Source organism: Lissotriton vulgaris, chromosome 4_1 (assembly GCF_964263255.1).
Source record: "Lissotriton vulgaris chromosome 4_1, aLisVul1.2, whole genome shotgun sequence".
NCBI lineage: Eukaryota > Metazoa > Chordata > Amphibia > Caudata > Salamandridae > Lissotriton > Lissotriton vulgaris.
In genome coordinates, this window is record NC_141691.1 from 650507558 (window position 1) to 650529634 (window position 22077).

Consider the following 22077-nt stretch of genomic DNA (forward strand, 5'->3'; position numbering starts at 1 on the left):
CACAGCAGTCCTTCTTCTGTGCTATTCAAAGGTCCAGAGGCATACTGAAGAGTTGGGTCTGAGGGTCCAACATTTATGCCAGGTGCCAAATTTGTAGGTAAAGGTGCTGGAGGTTTCCATCCCCCGAAGTGTGTGGAAGTTTCTTGCCACCCTGCCCTGGTCCCAGCTTGCCTTTGGACACAAAAAACTTGTCGAATCCTTTATGAGCATGCTCAGACAGAGCCTTTGTAAAATTGCAAGTGTGGCAGTTAAACGTCCCGCCCCCTATCAAGTCAGAGACTGCCCTCCCTGCGAACACCTATTCTCCTTTTCTCTCAATGTCTGAGAGCCATACAAAAATACCAACTGCCAACTAAACCTAGTTATGTGACCAAGGATACAAGCTGCAGGCTGCAGGTTGGGGCAAGAACATAACTTTCTAATAGTGACATTTTCAGAATTGTGACTTAAAATCCAACTTATTTATTGCATTAAATGCCTATGTGGCTTGATGTATATTGGCAAAACTGAAACGTAATATAAAGATAAGAATCACAGAACACAAAAGCATGATACGCAACAAAAACACAAATTCCAACTTGGCTAAACATTGTTCTGAAAACAAACATAACATATCTCAACTAAGGTTTTTAATTCTGGAGATTCAGGTTTGAATGATAAAATCGACATTTTTTTCTATTGTAGATCCATCGCAACATCTACATGTTTTGCTTATCACAATACATGCTAGTAGAGTTTTTCCTGGTGATATCTCTGTATTGTACATCAAACACCATTATTTATTATGTTGAATGCAACTTGATGGAATTTCTCAAAATATTTACAGTGCTTGATCACATTTCGCCATTTGTTCTTATATCAATGTTCAGTTTCTATTATTTGTTGCACTTTGAAAATTGTAATCAAACTTGGGTGGTTGCTTTGGTTCTTTAAACTCTCAGAACTATTCCTGGACAGGATCATCTTTTCTACTCAATTAGTCAGGCAGCTGTTTTTTTTCCAATTATTATGGTTACGTTTTTTTGTGGCATCATTAACGCAGTTTGTGTCCACCTTGTACAGGACGATTTATAGTTCCCTTATAAGAACTAGTCATTTTGTTCATCTGTCATTAAACATGCAGTTAAGACTTAGTTTTGTGAGCATCATACTATAAGGACTAGGGTTCTGACGTATAGAACAATACACACCCTATAATAGCAATTGTTTATGTAGACATCTGACAGCTCATCCGTAATTATATCATATTAGAAGTTTTTGCATCCCTCAATATGGTGACCAAATTAGTGGCATTCTGCGGCACTTGGTCGATCAGCACAGTCCTCTTTCTGCTGTTAGTAGCTTCAAATGCATTTATTTATACAGTCGACGCCAGTCGAAGTTTCACAAGAACAGACAATAGGAGCCACGGCAGGATAGACACAGCACAACAAAAGAACAGTAGAGGTAATACTGCATTGTAGACTTGTACATATGCGTGCCCATGAGTTCAGTGTCCCGACAAGACAGCTTCATTTTTTTGTCTTGCAGAATTAGTCACCATAGAGCTCTGCTTCATTGAGCCATGTATACTACATATATACTACATTGTACTGGTCTGACTAGAATCAAACATACAGGTATGAACACCATAGTCGTTTCGTGGTCAGCAGTCGGGTGGTATTTTTGGATAAATAGATGTTGCGACACAGAAGGACAGCATTCTGTTGACAATAGTCATTCAGTGAATGGACAGGTATTGTTCATTTTTTAGACAGCATTATTATTTTTTTGGCACTGATCATGACATTTAAAGATACACTGGTCTGATGTTTTTTCTTTTGAATATTAATGACAAATTTTCTTACAAATTTTCGGGACAGATGATGGATATCATGATTTCTTTTTTGTTCCAGCACGGGTGTTGAATGGATGATGATTCTTTCCAATCTTCTTGATATTTCTCTTGAGAGACAAAGGGGTCGATTCCGAATAGCCGTACAGAGCGTTTTTCTCATACAAATCGTACCCTGCAACGTCCCCTGTACATACGACGAAGTACGATTCGTACCAGGAGCTGGACTCCGTACGAATCGTACAGAGACCGTACGAATCAAATCCCCGTATGAATCTCCCTTGGAATCCGCTGTACGCGACATCGGTACGGTTCGTGGCTGGTTTTTCCGACCCGGCAAGTACGATTCGTGTGGGGTACGCACCGTACAACGCTTTTCCACGGGAGCCAAAAACGTCCGGACAGCAGAGTTTGCCTCGAAACAGGTACGGAAAGCCCCCCCCTGGGAACGGTGCGTATACCCCATGATCGCAGGGGTACAGTGTGTACCCCTGCGATCATGGGGTGTACACACCGCACCCCATGTTTGCTTGGTGTACGGTGCGTAACCCTACGATCGCAGGGTACGGTGCGTACACCCCATGATTGCAGGGGTACGCACCATACCCCTGCGATCATGGGGTGTACGCACCGTACGGTGTGTATGTGATTGTGTTCTTTTCCGTACGAATCGCCCTTACCTGATGTGGACCGTATGAATCGCGTCCTCATACCCCGTTCCGGATCGTACTTGTTGGGCCGTACAGCATGTGTACTAGTCGTACGGTTTACGGTTTCAGCCTTGCAATGCATACAGATCGCGACGATTTGGACAGATTCACGAAATACGGATCGTACTACGCGACTCGGACGGACGGGTATGATTCGTACGGAGAGGGCTCCGGATACGAATCGTACATACGTTTTTTTCCAGGATCGGAATAGGCCCCAAAGTGTCGCTTTGGTCCTGTTGCATACACAATAAGGTGTGCTATTTTGCTCCGGTAATAACATTTAATTTCATCAATCTTACCGGGAGAACTACTGGTCTGACAATAATTTCACTTGTTAATTCTACTACACACCACATAGATGTTTACGAGCATATCCCCCTGTATATTGTTGTCTTAGTATTATACATTTGTTTTTTCATAGTGGCCCCTGAGAAAGGGATTGCGATCCCAAAATGCATTGGGCATTCACTACTTTGCTGCAAACGAACATTTTGCCAGGCCAAAATGACAGTTTAAAACTACACACACAGTCTATGCAATGACAGGCCTGAGATATGTTTAAAGGGCAGAAAATATATGGATGTGTACAAGGGTCTAAGGCAGGGATACTCAAAGTACGGCCCGCGGGCCAGTAGCGGCCCGGCAAGCCTTCAGTGGCGGCCCGCGGGGCTTGAGACACATCTCACCTGTGTGTTTTTTTTTAACTTCAGCAAACACCTCTGGGAGCAGCAGTGCGTAATCAGAGAGACTGCTCTGTGGGGGCCGGGCGATTCCAGCCACAGTCAAGAGTGGAGCTGCAGGGGCGCTAAGAGGTGAACAAAGCCTCATTAACAAACAAATGGTTGTTTAAAGACCTGTAAAGTACTAGGGTGCCCGGGAGGCTGTGTCAGCCAGCTGACACACAGGGAAGAGGGGGGAGTGGGGGGTACAGTAGGAACTGAGAGCCGGGTGAGGTGGGAGGGCAGAAAAGGGAGTGAGAGACTGGGTAAGGGAGGTGGGAGGGCAGAGCAGGGAATGATAGCCCGGGTGAGGAAGGTGGGAGGGCAGAGCAGTGAGTGAGAGCCCGGGTGAGGGAGGTGGGAGGGCAGCAGGTAGTGAGAGCCCGGTGAGGTGGGAGGGCAGCAGGGAGGGAGAGCTGGGTGAGGTGGGATGGCAGAGCAGGGAGTGAGAGCCCAGTGAGGTGGGATGGCAGCAGGGAGTGAGAGCCCAGTGAGGTGACGGAGGGAAGCAGAGAGTGAGAGCCCAGTGAGGTGGGAGGGCAGCAGGGAGTGAGAGCCCGGGTGAGGTGGGAGGGCAGCAGGGAGTGAGAGCCCAGTGAGGTGAGAGGGCAGCAGGGAGTGGGAGCCCGGGTGAGGTGGGAGGGCAGCAGGGAGTGAGAGCCCGGGTGAGGGAGGGGAGCAGCAGGGAGTGAGAGCCTAGTGAGGTGGGAGGGCAGCAGGGAGTGAGAGCCAGGTTAGGTGGGAGGGTAGCAGGGAGTGAGAGCCCAGTGAGGTGACGGAGGGCAGCAGGGAGTGAGAGCCCAGGGAGGTGGGAGGGCAGCAGGGAGTGAGAGCCTTGGTAAGGTGGGAGGGCAGCAGGGAGTGAGAGCCCAGTGAGGTGAGAGGGCAGCAGGGAGTGAGAGCCCGGGTGAGGTGGGAGGGCAGCAGAGAGTGAGAGCCCGGGTGAGGGAGGAGAGCAACAGGGAGTGAGAGCCTAGTGAGGTGGAGGGCAGCAGGGAGTGAGAGCCCAGTGAGGTGGGAGGGCAGCAGGGAATGAGAGCCCGGTGAGGTGGGAGGGCAGCAGGGAGTGAGAGCCCGTGTGAGGGGGTAGAGCAGCAGGGAGTGGGAGCCCGGTGAGGTGGGAGGGCAGAGCGGGGAGTGAGAGCCCGGGTGTGGGAGGTGGGAGGGCAGCAGGGAGTGAGAGCCCGGCAAATCCTGACCTCCTTAGATGAACTGGCCCCTATGCGAAAGGTAAAGGACAGACCAAGAGGAGCTAATGCTTGGTTCACTGGTGATCTTGGACAGCATAAGCTCCGCTGTAAACAGGCGGAGCGTACTTGGAGGAGAGGGTACAAGGAGCTGGACAAGGCAGCATATAAAACGGCCCTGCAGGTATATAAGACCCAGCTAAGAAGCGCAAAAGCTACATTTTTAGAAGATACCTTGGCGAAGGCCGCTAATAAATCGCAGACTCTATTTAAGCTAGTTAATAATTTATCAAATCCACCCTGCACAGTGTCAGCCATTCCGGTCTCCCAGGAACTCTGTGATTCCTTGGCCCTCGCATTTGAGGAAAGAATTAGGACCATCCTGAATGGACTTTCAGTGCCCGGACAGTCTGCGCCGTTTCCTACCCCCCCCTTGGAATCCTCCTGTCATTTGGTACCCGTATGGGATAAAAACAGGGCTGGCCCCTCTTGGTTGTCCTGTTTTCCTATTCCCTCGTTAGAGGAATTCTGCGTCCTGGCCAATGGCGTATCTTCAGGTTCACCACTTGATCCAATGCCTCATAAGATCTGGAAGGCTTTTCAAGCTGAGTTGTTTCCTCCACTCCATTCCATCTGCTGCCAGTCACTGACTACAGTGTTAGTTCCAGACAGTTGGAAGCTGGCAATGGTGACTCCATTGATAAAGAAGGCTTCTCTTGACCCACTCTGCCCGACCAACTACAGGCCTATATCACTTTTACCATTTGCGATAAAAATTCATGAGAAATGGGTGACGAGAGCCTTGTCCAACTTTCTGAAAACAAACTTCTGTCTGGATGCAGCCCAATTTGGCTTCAGACCGGCCCATGGCACCGAGACCGCATTGGTTACCGTGTTGGACGATCTGCGAACGCGTGTTGACAGGGGCAAGTCAGCATTCTTAGTGCTGCTTGACATGTCGGCCGCGTTCGACACGGTGAGCCATGAGGTCCTCTTTGCGCGTCTTCAAAACGTGGGAATAAATGGTCTGGCCCTAAGCTGGATAACATCTTACCTTAGCAACAGACAGCAAGCTGTGGCGTTACCACCATTTCGATCAGGCACACGTCAGGTGAATCAAGGTGTCCCCCAAGGGTCGGCGATTAGCCCGATTCTTTTTAACCTATATCTCCGACCCCTGGTAGACTTAATCAAGTCATTCGGCAGATCAGTCATCAATTATGCCGATGACACTCAATTGATTTTCTCACATGAGGGCACCGAGACAGTTTCGAGGGACACCTTTCACCGCTGCATGTCGGCGACAGCAGATTGGTTACGAGCTAACTCACTCCAATTTAATGGATCAAAAACGGAAGTACTCCACTGCTCACTAGACCGTCTCCCCCGCGGGCTACCGGACAACTTCTGGCCTACCTCCATCCCGGGCTCGGTGGAAGCTGCAGAATCGGCTCGTAATTTAGGAGTTCTGTTTGAACCCAATTTACAGCTCGACGCCTCTGTAAATAGGACTGCAGCGACTTGCATGGGCCTGCTGCATGCCCTACGGAAGATCTTACTAATACTTCCCCGGGCTGCCAGAGCAGAGGTAGTGCGGAGTTCTATCCTCAGTAGGTTAGACTACTGCAACGCACTACTTCTGGGAGCCCCTAAGATCCTGATCCTAAAGTTGCAGAGGATCCAAAATATGGCTGCTAAACTGGCTTTATCTTTGCCACGTTCGGCCTCATCGTCTGCAGCACTAGCTGATCTGCATTGGCTGCCGGTCCAGCAGAGGATTACCTTTAAGGCTTTATGCCTTGTATTCAGGGCCCTGCATGGACTAGGACCAATACCAATTCAAAATCTCTTCTCATGGTACCAAGCTGCCAGACCCTTGAGATCCTCCTCAGCGTTCCTGGTGAGAACCCCCAGGATCAATAGAGTGAGGATGGGCGGCCGTGCCTTTAGTTTCACGGCCGCCACACTATGGAATACCTTACCTCTGGCATTGAGAAGTAGCCAAGATCTGCCCTCTTTTAAAAGGGACCTTAAGACCTACCTGTTCCCAAGAGCAATGTAAAATTCACCTCGCCTGATGGTTAGATACGGTCTCAGCGCCAGGATACCCTTTCGGGTGACAGCCACGCTTAACAAGCATTAAATACATACATACATACATACAGGTGGGAGGGCAGCAGGGAGTGAGAGCCCTGGTGAGGTGGGAGGGCAGCAGGGAGTGAAAGCCCAGTAAGGTGAGAGGGCAGCAGGGAGTGAGAGCCCAGTGAGGTGGGAGGGCAGCAGGGAGTGAGAGCCCGGGTGAGGAGGGAGAGCAGCAGGGAGTGACAGCCCGTGTGAGGGGGGAGAGCAGCAGGGAGTGGGAGCCCGGTGAGGTGGGAGGGCAGAGCGGGGAGTGAGAGCCCGGGTGTGGGAGGTGGGAGGGCAGCAGGGAGTGAGATCCCGGTGAGGTGGAAGGGCAGCAGGGAGTGTGAGCCTGGGTGAGGGAGGTGGGAGGGCAGCAGGGAGTGAGAGCCCGGTGAGGTGGGAGGGCAGCAGGGAGTGAGAGCCCGGTGAGGTGGGAGGGCAGAGCAGGGAGTGAGAGCCCGGTGAGGTGACAGAGGGCAGAGCAGGGAGTGAGAGCCTGGGTGTGGGAGGTGGGAGGGCAGCTGGGAGTGAGAGCCGGGTGTGGTGACAGAGGGCAGCAGGGAGTGAGAGCCCAGGGAGGTGGGAGGGCATCAGGGAGTGAGAGCTGGGTGTTGGAGGTGGGAGGGCAGCTGGAAGTGAGAGCCGGGTGAGGTGGGAAGGCAGCAGGTGGTGAGAGCCGGGTGAGGGGGGAGAGCAGCAGGGTGTGAGAGCTCGGAGAGGTGGGAGGGCAGCAGGGAGTGAGAGCCGGGTGAGGTGGGAGGGCAGCAGGGAGGAGAGCCTGGAGAGGTGGGAGGGCAGTAGGGAGTGAGAGCCCGGTGAGGTAGGAGGGCAGCAGGGAGTGAGAGCCGGGTGAGGGGGGCGAGCAGCAGGGAGTGAGATCCCGGTGAGGAGGGAGGGCAGAGTAGGGAGTGAGAGCCCGGGTGTGGGAGGTGGATGGGCAGCAGGGAGTGAGAGTCGGTGAGGTGACAGAGGGCAGCAGAGAGTGAGAGCCCAGTGAGGTGGGAGGGCAGCAGGGAGTGAGAGCCCAGTGAGGTGGGAGGGCAGCAGGGAGTGAGAGCCCAGTGAGGTGGGAGGGCAGCAGGGAGTGAGAGTCGGGTGAGGTGACAGAGGGCAGCAGAGAGTGAGAGCCCAGTGAGGTGGGAGGGCAGCAGGGAGTGAGAGCCCAGTGAGGTGGGAGGGCAGCAGGGAGTGAGAGCCCGGGTGAGGGGGGAGAGCAGCAGGGAGTGAGAGCCCGGTGAGGTGGGAGGGCAGAGCAGGGAGTGAGAGCCCAGGTGTGGGAGGTGGGAGGGCAGCAGGGAGTGAGAGCCCGGTGAGGTGGGAGGGCAGCAGGGAGTCAGAGCCGGGTGAGGTGGCAGAGCCAACAGCAGGGAGTGAGGCCGGGTGAGGTGGGAGGGCAGCAGGGAGTGAGGCCGGGTGAGGTGGGAGGGCAGCAGAGAGTGAGAGCCAGGTGAGGTGGGAGGGCAGCAGGGAGTGAAAGCCCGGGTGAGGGGGAGGGCAGCAGGGAGTGAGAGCCGGGTGAGGTGATGAACGGCAGCAGGGAGTGAGAGCCGGGTGAGGTGAGACAGATAGAGATAGAGACAGATAAAGACATATAGAGACAGATAGAGGCAGAGACAGATAGAGACTGGGACAGACAGAGCTAGATAGGGTCAGAGACAGGGACAGATAGAGACAGATAGAGGCAGAGACAGATAGAGGTAGAGACAGACAGCGATACAGACAGACAGCGATAGAGACAGACAGCGATAGAGACAGAGAGAGAGACAGACAGAGAAAGAGACAGACAGAGAGAGAGACAGACAGAGAGACAAACAAAGAGAGAGACAGACAGAGGGAGGGATGGAGACAGACAGAGGGAGACAGACAGAGGGAGGGAGACAGAGGGAGGGAGACAGAGGGAGGGAGGGAGACAGACAGAGGGAGGGAGACAGACAGGAAGAGGGAGGGAGACAGAAAGACAGAGGGAGACAGACAGAGGGAGGGAGGGAAATACAAGCGTCAATGGGTGTACTGTTCAGGGTTGGTACTTCTGTTAATTTAAAATTACAACAACACTGAACAATATATATGTTGTATTATACACCGGTGATCATTGCTAAGTGGGCTGCATCCCGACCCTCTATTAAGTCAATCTGTCCAAAATGCCAATTCTTTTCTGCAGACCTAAGGCACATGTTTATTGACTGCCTGGGGCTTCAAAGATTTTGGAGTGAGGTCTCTAATATTCTTATTTCACTTCTTGGCCATAACGTTCAGCTTACTGAGAATGAAATATTTATGGGGATCAAATGTGATGAGGCAAGGTATGTGAGTCTGTTAGCTACTATCACTATAGTTTGTGCCCGATTATGTAAGCTAGAGTTTGGATTAACAATATCGATCCAAAAGGTAGAGAAGTTCGGGCTCTGCTTCGGCAGGTATACAAGATGGAATTAGCTTTGGCTAAGGCCATGGGGCTTATCTCTAGGCTTAAATTTAACAGGATTTGGGCTGGCCTCTGATGGGATTAATAACGTACTATCACTTTATACACATGTTTTTTTCTTTTCTTATACTGTAGTATTTGATCTCTGCTTCGATATCTTGTGTACTTCTATTTCTACAGCCATTCCATAGGCATTCAAGGATTGATAATATGTGAAGCTAACATTTCCAATGCCAAGGTTTAATTTAAATGCAATCTATGTCTTACTTATTCCTTTTTCTTCGTAATTTTGTTGCTGATTGTACTGTACTGTGTTATATTTATGGCTCAATAATTTTTTTTAAAGAGTTCCATCCTCACTGAATAACAGTAGAACTAAATAATAGTTACCTAATTTTAACATCTTTGAGCATGGATCTATTATTCTTCATAAGGAAGGGAAAAATATTTAATCAGACATACAACATCTTGTCACGCTCTGTAATCACTGGCAGTTGCAATGATAAGGGTTTCCCTCTTAAAATAAATGTAAATATCTAAATCTAAATACAAGTGATGATTCAGCTCACTCAAGGGAAGGGCCTGAAGTCCTATAGCCATTATTTTGGCTAAAACGCATATATCAATTACAAGAGGAAACCACGCTGGACTCTACGCATCAGATGGGTCATAAAATTCCCCAAATTCTTTCTTGATCACATTAGGTCCTAATTAACTTACACATAAAAGATAATCAAAAACGATTTTCAAAAAGCCAGAAGGGGCAGCAAACTGGGCTGTATCTCTCTCACGCAAGAAATGGAAAAAAACCAGATACACAAGCACAAACCCACAAAAACTCATTAAAATAGCCTCTGGAAAGCAATTACTCAGTAAGCTTACCTCATCTAAATGTAAAGTCACTAATGACCCTAAATAAAACCAATTCCAGCATCAGAAAGTTCATTTGTTGGTACACCCCTGATTTCCACTGCATAAATGGAAATGGTGGAACTTATGAGAGGATATGGATCAAATGTGCATTACAAAGACTGTAAGAAGTCATGAATCACTACAAAAAAACGACTGAGAGGGTTTCAGTCTCCCAAAAAAACTGAATGGTGAGCTAGCTGGATTAATATGAAAGGCTACTAGACATTCAGGTGTGTCTAAAGTGCATCGGGGAACCAGCAGATGCACTATAGGCACAACAATCTCACCAAGCAGGAAGGATCTCTCAATATGGGTGGTGAGCACCCGCTGAACTCAAAATAACCATATCCTCCCCATTGTACTCACAGAGCAGCATTGCCAGCATTCTGGAGCATTCTGGATCACAGTGTTCACTGTTATTCCTGAAGAACCACTCTTCCAATAAACCTTATTTGCAATCCAAAATGCTCTCAGAAGGCTCACACGTGCAGTGAACACTATGCATATCAGACAAACCAAAAATAACTAATAATATCACAATAATAGATATAAATGACATACTTCTTAGTTTGTTTTCATAACTGCATGTGATTTCCCATAATGGTCGCACCAATGTTTTGCCTCAAATAAATGCATTCACATTCACAATAAAAACATAAGAGATGCCTGATCACGATAGTCAGGTGGGCATTCAACCTTTACCTACCTGAAAGCATTAGGGCAACCATACGACGTCCAGATCAATGTGCCAATAAATCGATGTGCATATCGAGACCAGTTAGCCACATGTGCAAAAGAAAAACACAACCACCTACCGTCTTTTTCATTTAAACATTGTCAGCAATGTTTTCACAGAGCACATTATGAAGACAACTGGGAACATATTTAGGGACCATCGTTTTCATTTAAAGTTTCATGTACAATGCATTTAACAAAGTCCTACAAATATTTTGTGACCCCAATAGCCCAGTGCTGCTGTGAGCATCGGGGCACACACTCTGCAAATAGTACTGGTAAACAGTTATTAAAAAATAAAAGGCACGAGGAACGTGGCACAACACAACACGACACAACACGAGGCATAATGATGTTTTGTCTATTTTTCATTAAGTGGCATAACTTCGGAGGTTGGAAACACAGTGCTAATGAAACACTGGACATGGATATGACAGGTTTTAGGGGATGTTCTACAAACAATTTCTACATATGAAAACACAGGAAAATATGTGCGAGTTTTACTAAGGCGGCCACAAAGACACTGACGTGGGATTGGAATTTATGAAGAAATGTATTAAGGTACTGACACATTCAGGTCCAGAACGCGTGGCTTGAATCTGGATTAGGGCACAAGTAAAAAAAAAAGAAAAAGAAAATTAGTGAAAATGAACACGAAATGATAAGACAGACACAAGAACTGCAGGACTGCTAATCATAAGACAACCTGGTCAAATATTATGGAAATGCATCTCTTCGCTTTCCTGAATTTTAGATCGACAATTGACTGAAGAAAGCAACATTTTATCCATATCATGCTTTATGTAGTCGTACGTCTTTTCTTTTCCGTTTGTTTGTTGACCTAGCACCAGTTCCACAACACTTATAAAGAAAAATATCATAGGAGCTACGCTTTAAATCTTCTACATATTTTTACGTTCCGTCCGAGAAATGAAACAAAAATTTCCTTTCCCTGAATATGTTAACGAAAAACATTCTATTTCTCAGTTACAATCTAGCACAGATTTTGATTCCCTTATTTATAGAGACTCACAGTCAAAGCAATTTAAATGCCCCGTTGGACTATATGTATTAGCCATTCCAAAGTGATCTGATAATGTAGAACACAAGCACAATTGGGAAATTTGTATAGAATCCAGGCCAATGCTGGGTAAGTTACAATGGAGTCTAACACTCTGGGATGCAGAAAAAAACGTGCTGCGCGTCGGGTATTATGCAAATGCTATTTTGTGCTGAGTACTTGTTGTATAAAATGCAGACACCAGCTCAGAGCTAATAATTTGCCTCTAATTTGCAAAGCAAAGGCTAACAAGTTGAGATGGTAACAAAGATGTGCCCACGACCCCAAAGCCCGCAATTCTCAAAAATGATTAGGACCCGTGATGCTTTCTCGTTGCATTTGTTGTCTTGAATCATGTGAGTCTCCTCCTATAGCCTTGTGAAGGCCAGCTGGCTCCCTCACCCATACACCAGTCACCCACTGGGGCAGAATTAACATTTCTGATGTTAAAGGACACATATATGTCGATACTTAGATTTAGGGTTGCACCCCCATTTTAGTCTTGCAGATGTAAATGAAGGATGAATTGTGATCTGAAACTGCCACATTCCCTGAAATAATCCATAGGCTCTGGAAGTAGAGGTGCTGCAGCATCCACCCAAAATACCAGGCATGAGTTGAGAAGGTGAACGAGCAATAAAGTTGCCTTTAACATTTGTGTTTATCGTGTCACATTTGCTTAGCGCTCAAAGACAGAGGTCAAATGTCAAGCTATGTATTCTGACAAATTCCTTCTTATTCTGGAAACTTTTTTTTCTTTCTCTGACTGGCCCGAGAGAGGACCTGGGTGATACTCTTTCTGGGTTACAGGAAGTGGAAATAAAGATGTCAGGTAATTTTTTTTTCTATGACACAACAACATTTAAATTCCTATAAATGAATCACATACAAATTTCAAAATATATCAGCAATTAGGAAATAACAAATGAAGAACATTTTTGTGGTGAGTCTGAAGAGTGATGGTAACAAAGATTTTGATAGGATCAAAACAAATCAACACGCTTAACTTGGTGACACACACATGATAAGTATTAGCTGAAACCAGAATTACACACATTATAGTTTGTGCACCATATAGTTTTATAAGTAAAATTGTATGTCCATGCAAATTTAGTGGGCGTTTCAACAGAAAATCAATGACAGTGCACTACCACACTAGTGCTCAGAAATGCACCACCAGCTACATTCTACTCTCTTACCACTCTGCTACTGATTGAATGTGGGACATTTGCGACACTTTTTTATGTGTGACGCTTGGGTTTTTAACAATTCCTGTGAATTCAGTGTCCAGGGGGGGCTCTTTCGTTTAAGCGGAGGAGCATTACCCCAATTAATTGCCACAGAGAACAAAAATAAAACGGTGATGAAGTTAATTCAATAACATTTTATTTTTCGTCAACCCGCCGAGAACTAAGTGTCAAAACGGGGCAGGGCCTGTTGATTGGCAGCAGTGGTAGGCTGCCTGATGTGCACTAGGTTATAGTGCGCACGTACCTTATGCCGGCCAGCCTGAAATGCACACTATAAACTTCTCAACCCAGCTGTCTGGGTTGGAAATCTACACAAGCCACCAGTGTCCTCGGAAGTGGCGAGAGAGGCTGCTCCCTCCAGTCCTGGCACTGCTCTCATGAACCACCAGGATTGGTTGAGCCCAGCTGGACATGATGTGATGAGAGGCACCCCCGCGTCTAGGTGAGGGGTGCCTTTAGTGGAATTTTAGTGCAGAGGGAACAGTTTCGTTTCCCTGAAAGTGGGCAAGGAGAGGGACGCCTGAAATGCGATTAAAGAAGGAGGTGCATTGGCGGTCCCTCCCCTTAGGTTATAAATAGCTGGAATCAAGGGAATAGCCCTCTTTGTCCTCTCGCCTTGTGGAGTTGCCGAAAAAGGCGCAGCAGGAACAGTTGCCCACCCACCCATCCCTAAGTTTAAAGTGGATTTGGCGGGGTCCTGGACAAGAGGAAAAGGCCCGGGGACTACTTTATGCGGAAACTGCCTGACCTTGCAACAGGGAGGCAGTCATTGGGGCTCTGGGCTGGCGGGAGAGGGGGCCGTCCTGCTGGTGGTCCTGGAATCTCCGGCCCTACCCTAGTAGCCGGTGCTTGGATGAAGCAACATGGTATCTCACATGGACGAAGTGGTAAGGGGTAGGGTTGTGTCCTGCTGGTACAACACGCCTCGAGTGGATCTAGAGCTGACGAATTGTAAATACATGGTAACCTGTGGCGCAGATGGATACTGCTGCCTTATGTTCAGTAATGGTATTTAGATGGTTAATAAAATTGGTCAAAAGTTGGAGGTTTAATAACAAATAAAGATGGTGTTATTGACAAGTAATAAAAGCTACGCAGTGAACACCAAGTTCGTGTAAAGTGTCTTTGTGGTGGAAGGATGTGGTGGACGAATGGCACGGATATCCCCACTATGTCATGAGAAGATGACCGGAGCGAGGAGGACGTGTCGCCGGAAAACATGGGAAGTATGTTTTATTTCTTTTGTGTATTTCATTGTAGTTATGTACTTAACAAAAATATATTCAATCTTTTTCCCGGCGCTCCAATCGGCGGGTTTTTCAGCCGCCGCTGTCAGTGTTATAATATTAATGAAGCAGCCTCACGGTGAAGATTGTTCCAGCACCACTGGCATAAACCCAAGAGCATAAAATCCCCAAGGTTCAAGATGTGTGTGTGAAAGATGAAATAGGCAAAATGCACTTCATTTCGAACTGTAAAGGACAGGTTAATTTACAGACAACACTCACCACTGGGAAACTCCTCTGTTCACCCAAACAGTGCAAGAGACAGGATACACAGGTGTACATTCCATCGGTGCAGCAGCTGTTGCACAGTTAATCTTATGGCGACTGCACATTACAGCCATTTCGTGGTATAAACCACAATCTTTCATTCTATAAACTATTAAACTTATACAAAGCATCTAATAGCATGTTGGTTCTATGACAAGCGCACCGCTTTACAAAGAAAAAATTAGCAAAGGAGAACAGGATGAAAGACAGAAAAGGAGACATGGCAAAACTTTGGAAGAAAGGAATGAACCAAAGACAAAGGAGGTATGAAGGATGGAAGAAAGGAATACGCGAAGTAAAAAAGTGCTATGATCCTTGCTTCATTTTAAGGGAACTAAAAATCCTCCAATTTCTGATTCAGGTTTATATGCCAAGTATAAATTACACGCGGTACAAAAGGGGGTGGTGATGGACGGAGCATCTGAATCAATCAAACACTCACACCCAGTCAAAAGATCTGGGTTTAATCCATCACCGTTCTTTAGCCGACTCTGCCACCCCAGTTCAGACATGGCTATATGCAAATCAGTCTGACTCTGTGCCTCATGGGAACAGTCCAGCCCGAACTGCCAAGCCATGTCTTCCATGGACCGGAAACAAGCTTCCGAGGACCAGTTTCTGGCATTCCAGCCATCTTCAGCCCGGTTTGCTTGAATCCAGTGGCAAAGTGAGCAAGGGACTCACGTCTGAGCATACCCTGCGTCCATCACCACCCCCTTTTGTACCGAATTATAAATTACAGGCATACCTTGCTCTGCAATACTTTTCCTATGGCTTCAGAAACTCTCCCTTGGAGTATTCTACTCCATACTTCTATTTTTTTTGATTTTGAATGATTTACAACGTTTTTCCAACTCTAAATCAGAGTCTATTAAAGCTGTCTTGATGATGATATTTAAGACTATTCTCTTAGGAATGAAGGGGCCCTGATTGATAACTTCTACAAACCACAAGCTAGGAAAGTCCCTCTTAGGGCTAACTGCTGAACTGTAGTGAGAGATTCAGGGAAAATATATGACAAATATTGGATATGAAGATGTGCTGAGATTGAGTCGATAGAGAAACAAAAGAATTGTTTATAAAAGGGACAAGTCTAAAGCGTAATCTGATCATAAGAATATGGCGGGGCACCTCCTAGCTTCTCTCACTACATACATAACCCACCCCAATTTTTCGTGATACTGGCCACAATCACTACTTAAATACATGAAAGTTTCTACACATGATTGGTGGTATTCCTCAGGGACCTTAGGGTCATCTGGTAGATTTGTATGCATTTAATTTATTCCTTTCAGTAGCCCTTTGCTAAACCAAAAGAATTTACAAAATCACTTTTGCATACCCGTGGGACAAATGTTATGCCTCTGACTACAAAAGTTGGGAAAACAGTTCTTAATTTATCCAAGAAAACATTAAGAAATAGAGGTGAAAAGGGTCCTCGGATCCTAATGCAGCGTTTTAATAGAGCACCTAAAGAATTTGAAAGTTACTCTGTAGGAGTAAAAGTAAATGCTTTACCTGATTCCGAATTTTTTAGTTAATGATGTAGATTGTGAAGTAGATGCCAACTTGCAAAAGAGGGAATGGCCCTCACAGACCTAGTCCAGTGGTCGTACCTTTCAGAAGCAATCAAAAACATTGACAATAATGTGGTTCAACTATTAATAATATTAGAAAAGTATTTGTAAGAAACAGGGCTATTGGTTGACTGGCATGTGAGTCCAGATCAAGCATTTCCACAATCCTTGTCAGGGTCAGGCAAAAGCAAACCTCAAATTACCCTGTGCTCAGCCACCTGGTAGGGTGGCACAGAGCTGTCAGGCTTAACTTAGAGGCAACATGTAAAGTTTTTGTGCAACACTTCAACAGTAATAAAGTGAAAAAACTGCAAAAAAGGATCCACGCACGATTAAAAATAGAGCCTTATGTATTAAATAAAACAAGGGCCAAAATAACAGATGTCCAATTATTAGACCCAGAGATTTTCAATTTCAAGGATTTAAGTAAAAATAGTGCCAGAGAGCAGAGGAAACCAACTGTAGTTATCTGGTCACGCCTCACTAGAACAAAGTCACAAACTCAGGCTGACCACGATGGAGAATGAGCTGGTACCAGGGACTCCGTTAGGCCCAATGAACAAAGTACCTTAAATCCCGGTTTGGTGAGCCTTGAGTGCATATGAGTAAAAGATGTGTCTCACAGCCGAAGAGATGCGTTGGTTCGGAGATCCAGTGTGGCTGCAATGTGAGGGCCTGCGTCATCGTCAAAAATCACATCAACTAGATTGGTAATAGAAAATCCCATCGACGGGACTTGCAATGCAAAGTTTGGCATTAATGATGCAACTCGCAATCTGAAGACCTGCGAGGCTGCAATGCAGAGCCCGGCGGTGTTGTTGAGGCTGCTATTGAAGAGGAATAAGAGAATGTTTCAAGGAAGCATCACCACAGTTGGTGTGATGCAGCGATTCTAAAGAGCTGCGATGTGATGTGGGCCCTCATGACATCTCCAATTTATGCAGCAACAGAGATGCGTTGGTTCTGCTCGGGGTTGTGCCAAGCAGCAGAGGAGATGCATTGGTTCTGCTGGATCTACAGAGACTGGCAGAGCACTCTAATCGAATTTAAAGGGACCAGGACTGGGGAGGCACAACTTGGCAGGATAGACTCACAGATGCTGATACAAGGTTATTGGAAGCCTAAGGATTCAGATTAGGAGGCCAGCCAACTAGCCCTTGGATTCCCTCTGGGTACAGGAGATGCAGGTCTAGTCCTTCTGCAAGAGGGCAGCAGATCAGCACAGCAGGACAGCAGTTGCTGCGGAGCAGAATTCCACGAGAGTGGCAGTCCTTGAAGCAGCACAGCATTCCTTCTTCCTGGCAGAGTATCTGCAGGTCTAGAAGTGTACTGAGGTGGTGGTGTCTGGGATCCTGTATTTTTACCCACTTGTGCCCCTGAAGTGGGGGAGAAGCTTCTAGAGGTTGCCCTTTGAAGTCCCCAGGCATCCTGTCTTCCATGTCCTGGCTCCACCCTAACTGCAATGGTTATGCAGCCCTTTTGTGTGAAGAAAGAACAGAGCCTTATTAGGTGTCCTGCCAGTGATGGCCCATTTAGGAACACCTAAGCTTCCTATTGTGTGTCTCTGTCTAGGAGAAATACACAAAGTCCAATTGCCAGCTACACCTAGTCATGTCACCAAAGATAGGCTTAGACACTAAATGGCTGAGACAGGAAAATACCAACTTTCGATTAGTGCCATTTTCAGAATTGCAGTTTAAAATCTAACTTCACCATAAATTAGAATTTTTAAACTGTGACTCCGAAGACATCAAACATAAACTTGTTATCTTTTACCATTTGGAAATTACACTTATAAAATGTGTCAGAGAAATAGGCTTTGCAGTAGTCAAAAATAAATTCAACTATTTTTCACGACCAGGGCATGGAAAACTTAAAAGAACATGTTCTACTTTTTCAATACATGGAACCCTGTCCTCTGGGCTGTCGAGGTCCTACCTTAGGGGTTACCTATATGTATTAAAAAATGGATGGTTTGGGCAAAAGGTTTATTATTCCAGTTTGAAATGGCAGGTTGAAGCTGCACACACCCATGCTGCAATGGCAGGTCTCAGACATGTTTAAATGGCTACTTAATTTGTTGACACAATCAGTGTTGCAGGCCTACTAACATAAGGTGTAATCGTAAAGCGCATGTTCACCCGTAGATATCTTGGCACTGAATGACAGATGTCTCTTGTTACCCAACTCAATGGTACTCAATTTATCAACCTGAGATGGATGAAAGGCAAAGTGGACCCACCAAGATTTGAGCCTGTGATCATGAGGACGAACACAGGCCCCTATAGTGGAGGTATTAAGCCACTGAGCCGCCAGACCCAGCTTAAGCATTTAACTTCCAGTCTCTGGGCACATTACACAGAACACTTTACTAGGGACTTAAATGTAAACTAAATATGCCAATTATGGATAAGACAGTTTTACTTTGTTTTAACCAGAGAGCACATGCACTTTAGCACTTGTTAGCAGTGGTAAAATGCCCTAAAGCCAATAAAAAAAATGCAGCAAAATGGGGAGGAGGAAGTCAATAAGTTTGGGAGTTTCCCTATAGAAAGGGCCATTTCGAAATACTTCTCAAACAGGGATTGGTGCTAACCACCATCAGTATTTACTAGTGTATTCTCTTCATAAACCCTACTACATGAATCCTGTCTCACCTATTCAATTTTTTACTAGAATGAGAGGAAGAGGTAATAAGGTAAAAGAGATAGCAAAGGAAGATTGCTTTCCTAATTCTAATACCTTCCTACCTCCTGCTCTCTCTGTCTCACACTTATCGATTTTAGGGGAAACTTCTGGGTGGTAAGGATACTAGGTTGCAGTGGTGATGGAGTATCCTCACTGCTAAGAATGTAATCCAACAGCTGAATTAAAATTAGGCCTAGGTGGAGCAAGCAGAGTTTCACTCTGCAGAATTTCATAGAGTTCCTGAAAATCTCTGCGAGATTCTGGTGAGGTCCATGAGTGGGCAGAGCACTGAACAACAGTGAGTTGCAGCAGTAAGATGTCATGTTGCAAGTTTATGGTCCCCCTGTCCTCCCTTCTTTCATCCATTAAAACAGCAAGAATTGTACACATCTCTTGAGTGCTGTGACTGAATGGGTATACTGAATGATCTCTCCTGCTTTGGCCTCTCTGCATACACACAAACCTCACAAGAACCTCAGCCTACTCATGAGACTGGTTAAAGAAAAAGGGGTAACCCTGTGTCCCTCAGAACCTGGGTAATTAATGTTTAAACGAAGAGTTGGTTCTGTTGGGTAAAACAAAATTACTTTTGACGATCCTAGTACATGCACTCTAGGGCAGCAGCTCTCCTATACACACTTTCTTTAGAAATTAATATTTTAAGCAAATAAGTCATAAGATCAATTGGTTTGTCCTGTATCTTTTATCAGAATTACGTCATTCAATGATGTCATACAGTAGACTGTCAGCATAAGTGGCAAGGTGCAATTGAGTGACAATTGTGTTAGGTGCTCATGCAATGATTTATCGGCAGAGGACGGATGAGTTACCACACCGCCATCTTGGATCATCGTCATTCCTGACTTCGGATACATTAGCCATTGTGCAGTAAAAGTCAAAGCTGAGGATCCCCAGCCGTGAAAACAGAACTGTCTACAAGGATCCAACCCCCACACCCCCCGCCCCCTACTCCTGTCTTGAAAAAGACCCGCTGTGACCACCGATTGGAGCACCTTAGGGTCGAAACATTGATGCTTTTCCTGGGGTCCAGCATGACCAGGATTCCACCCGAAAGAGAAAGAATCCTTGGCTATAAATCAATAGCTGGCCACCAAAAAGAATCCCTGTGTATATATCTGTATATAGGAAATTGTTCACACTGCATTTATTTTTCTCCCTTTTTTGAGCACTTAACACAATTGTTACTCAATTGCACCTTGCCACTTAAGTGACTATTGAAAACAGTCAATAAGCAACAGGCTGGAGCACTCACCCACAGAACCCATCAGCTCATTCCAGGAGATGGTAATACTAGCTAGCACTTTTTATGAAATGCCATGTCTGCCTGGAAAGATTCAGGATACAATGAGGTACGGAGGGTTCTGGTGTGCATGCCCTGGTTCATCACTTCTGGCAGGCAGTCTCGTCTTCCTGCAAAACACATTGTACTCTGGAGATCATTGAAAGCGGAGAAGGAGGTTTGCTTTATTTAAAAGCAGGTCAGCCTGCCTGGTGGCTCGGGCTTCCATCTCACTAAGGCCTGCATAGATTTAAGCACCTTGGAGCACACACAGCGCTGGGAGGACAGCACTGCCTGTAGTAGGAAGGAAAGGGCTATCAGAGGACAGGTAGGTAGTTCATAACAAGTTTGAAGACGATTAGTCAGTTTTTCTTGGTGCATACTAGGTAATTCTTTAACTCGTGCAAGAAACTTCGCTGTCCAGAAAGCAGAGTCATCAGATGGTTGTTAGAAGTTTCCTCGGGTTCATGCGCTTGTTGCGGAGACCTGGGTCTTAAGCTGATTCCTGGTGCAACAGCTAAGTGAGGTATTTGGGGGTGTCACTTTAGGGACATTGTCTCCAGCACTAACGAGGCAGCATAATGGGTGAAGGCACCTGCTGCTGAGATATGTATGTAAATTGTAGATTAGTTTTACCCTTGGAGCTATAGCTCGGAAGACCAGTGGAGCACTGACCCACGGGATGAGGGGGTGGGCCTCCAAGGGACCCCCGGGGTTCCTCCTGCACCTAAGCCTCTCTCACGGGAGGGGATGTTGGTACAGACATGTTATCTCAGACTCACCTGGAGTTTTTCTACTGTGTTTGACCCACACCCCAGGAGGGCCAGCCTCACGGTAAGACCCCCAAAAGACATGTGGGGGGGCTCAATGACAAGCAGTGGTCATGCAGCATCCAACAGATGGGATTGAGTCTAGCACTGAAGTCACAAAAGTGATCCCAGTGCAAAGCATCCTGCACTAAAACCTGGCAACTCCGCCTACCCGACTAGGACAATCAATCAGGGGCCAGCATAAAGTGCATCAGCAGTCACTGAGGCATCATGGGCACCTATAAACTTTGCCATGCGGCAGTTGGCAGAGTTTTTGGTGAACTCCATGCTCCAAGCGGAGCGCAGAGTGGGAAAACTCCACGAACTCCACCAGTGGAGTTTACCCCAGACCCCAAATTTAAATGTGGGTTGACCTTAGGGTTAATCACACCATCGACCACTCCGTCTCTGCTGTGATTAATCCCCTCCAATGGCCCTGCAGAGTAAGGGCCATTGTAATCTGGAGATCATTGATGGTAACATTCACCATTACATTCCTAGTAGGCAACTACGCTCTTCTTCCCTTTCTCTCTTAGTGGTACCACGATTTAAGAAAAGTAGGACAGGAGGCTGCAAGTTTTCTGTCCTTGCCCCGTCCTTTTGGAACTCCTTACCCCTTCCCATTCAAACATCAGCATCTTACATGGAGTTTCGTGGGAGACTGAAAACTTTTCTGTTCGCACAGGCCTTCTCATCCTAATCCAACTCTGTCCCTGTTCTTGAAGTTGAATTGACCCCGAAGCGCCATGAAACCGCTTGGTAAATGTTGCAAAGATTGGAGGTCCACACCAAACGTAGTCTTCATCAAGTAGGTTTATTAAACAGGTAGGTACAGCTTAACAACCACCAACCGCCCACCAGGACAGTCCAGCTCCAACTGACCAGAACGGAGCTGGGACATTCCACATTCCAGAAGCTTGCGTGCTGACACGCACACAAGCAGCATACAACACACCTCCCCCCCAAACACACAAAAAAAAACAAAGAAAAAAAAAACAAACTAAGAACAAACGTAATCTTTCATTTTTGCAGGAGGACGCGAAACACGTACACTCCTTCTGGGTACCACATCCACAGCTCTTTGCACTGACTCATCTTGAGCCACGGGTCCTATTTCATCAACCAAACCATCAGAGTCATTGAAAATCTCCTGCGGGCCAAGAGTGGTGACAACAGGTGCATCAGAATTAA

The 22077-nt window shown here is 46.5% G+C and overlaps 1 protein-coding gene across 2 annotated transcripts in view; it reads right to left on the bottom strand.

The window, feature by feature from the left end:
- Positions 1-22077, bottom strand: part of ADCY1 (adenylate cyclase 1) — a 1293742-nt gene that overhangs the window by 489320 nt on the left and 782345 nt on the right. The window contains exon 6 of one of the 2 annotated variants that reach the window (XM_086966835.1): positions 11219-11248. The exons of the other annotated variant lie outside the window; for it this stretch is intronic. Within the exon in view, the coding sequence (XP_086822961.1) occupies positions 11219-11248 (30 nt within the window). The remainder of the gene's footprint in view (positions 1-11218; positions 11249-22077) is intronic. 2 annotated transcript variants of the gene reach the window in all.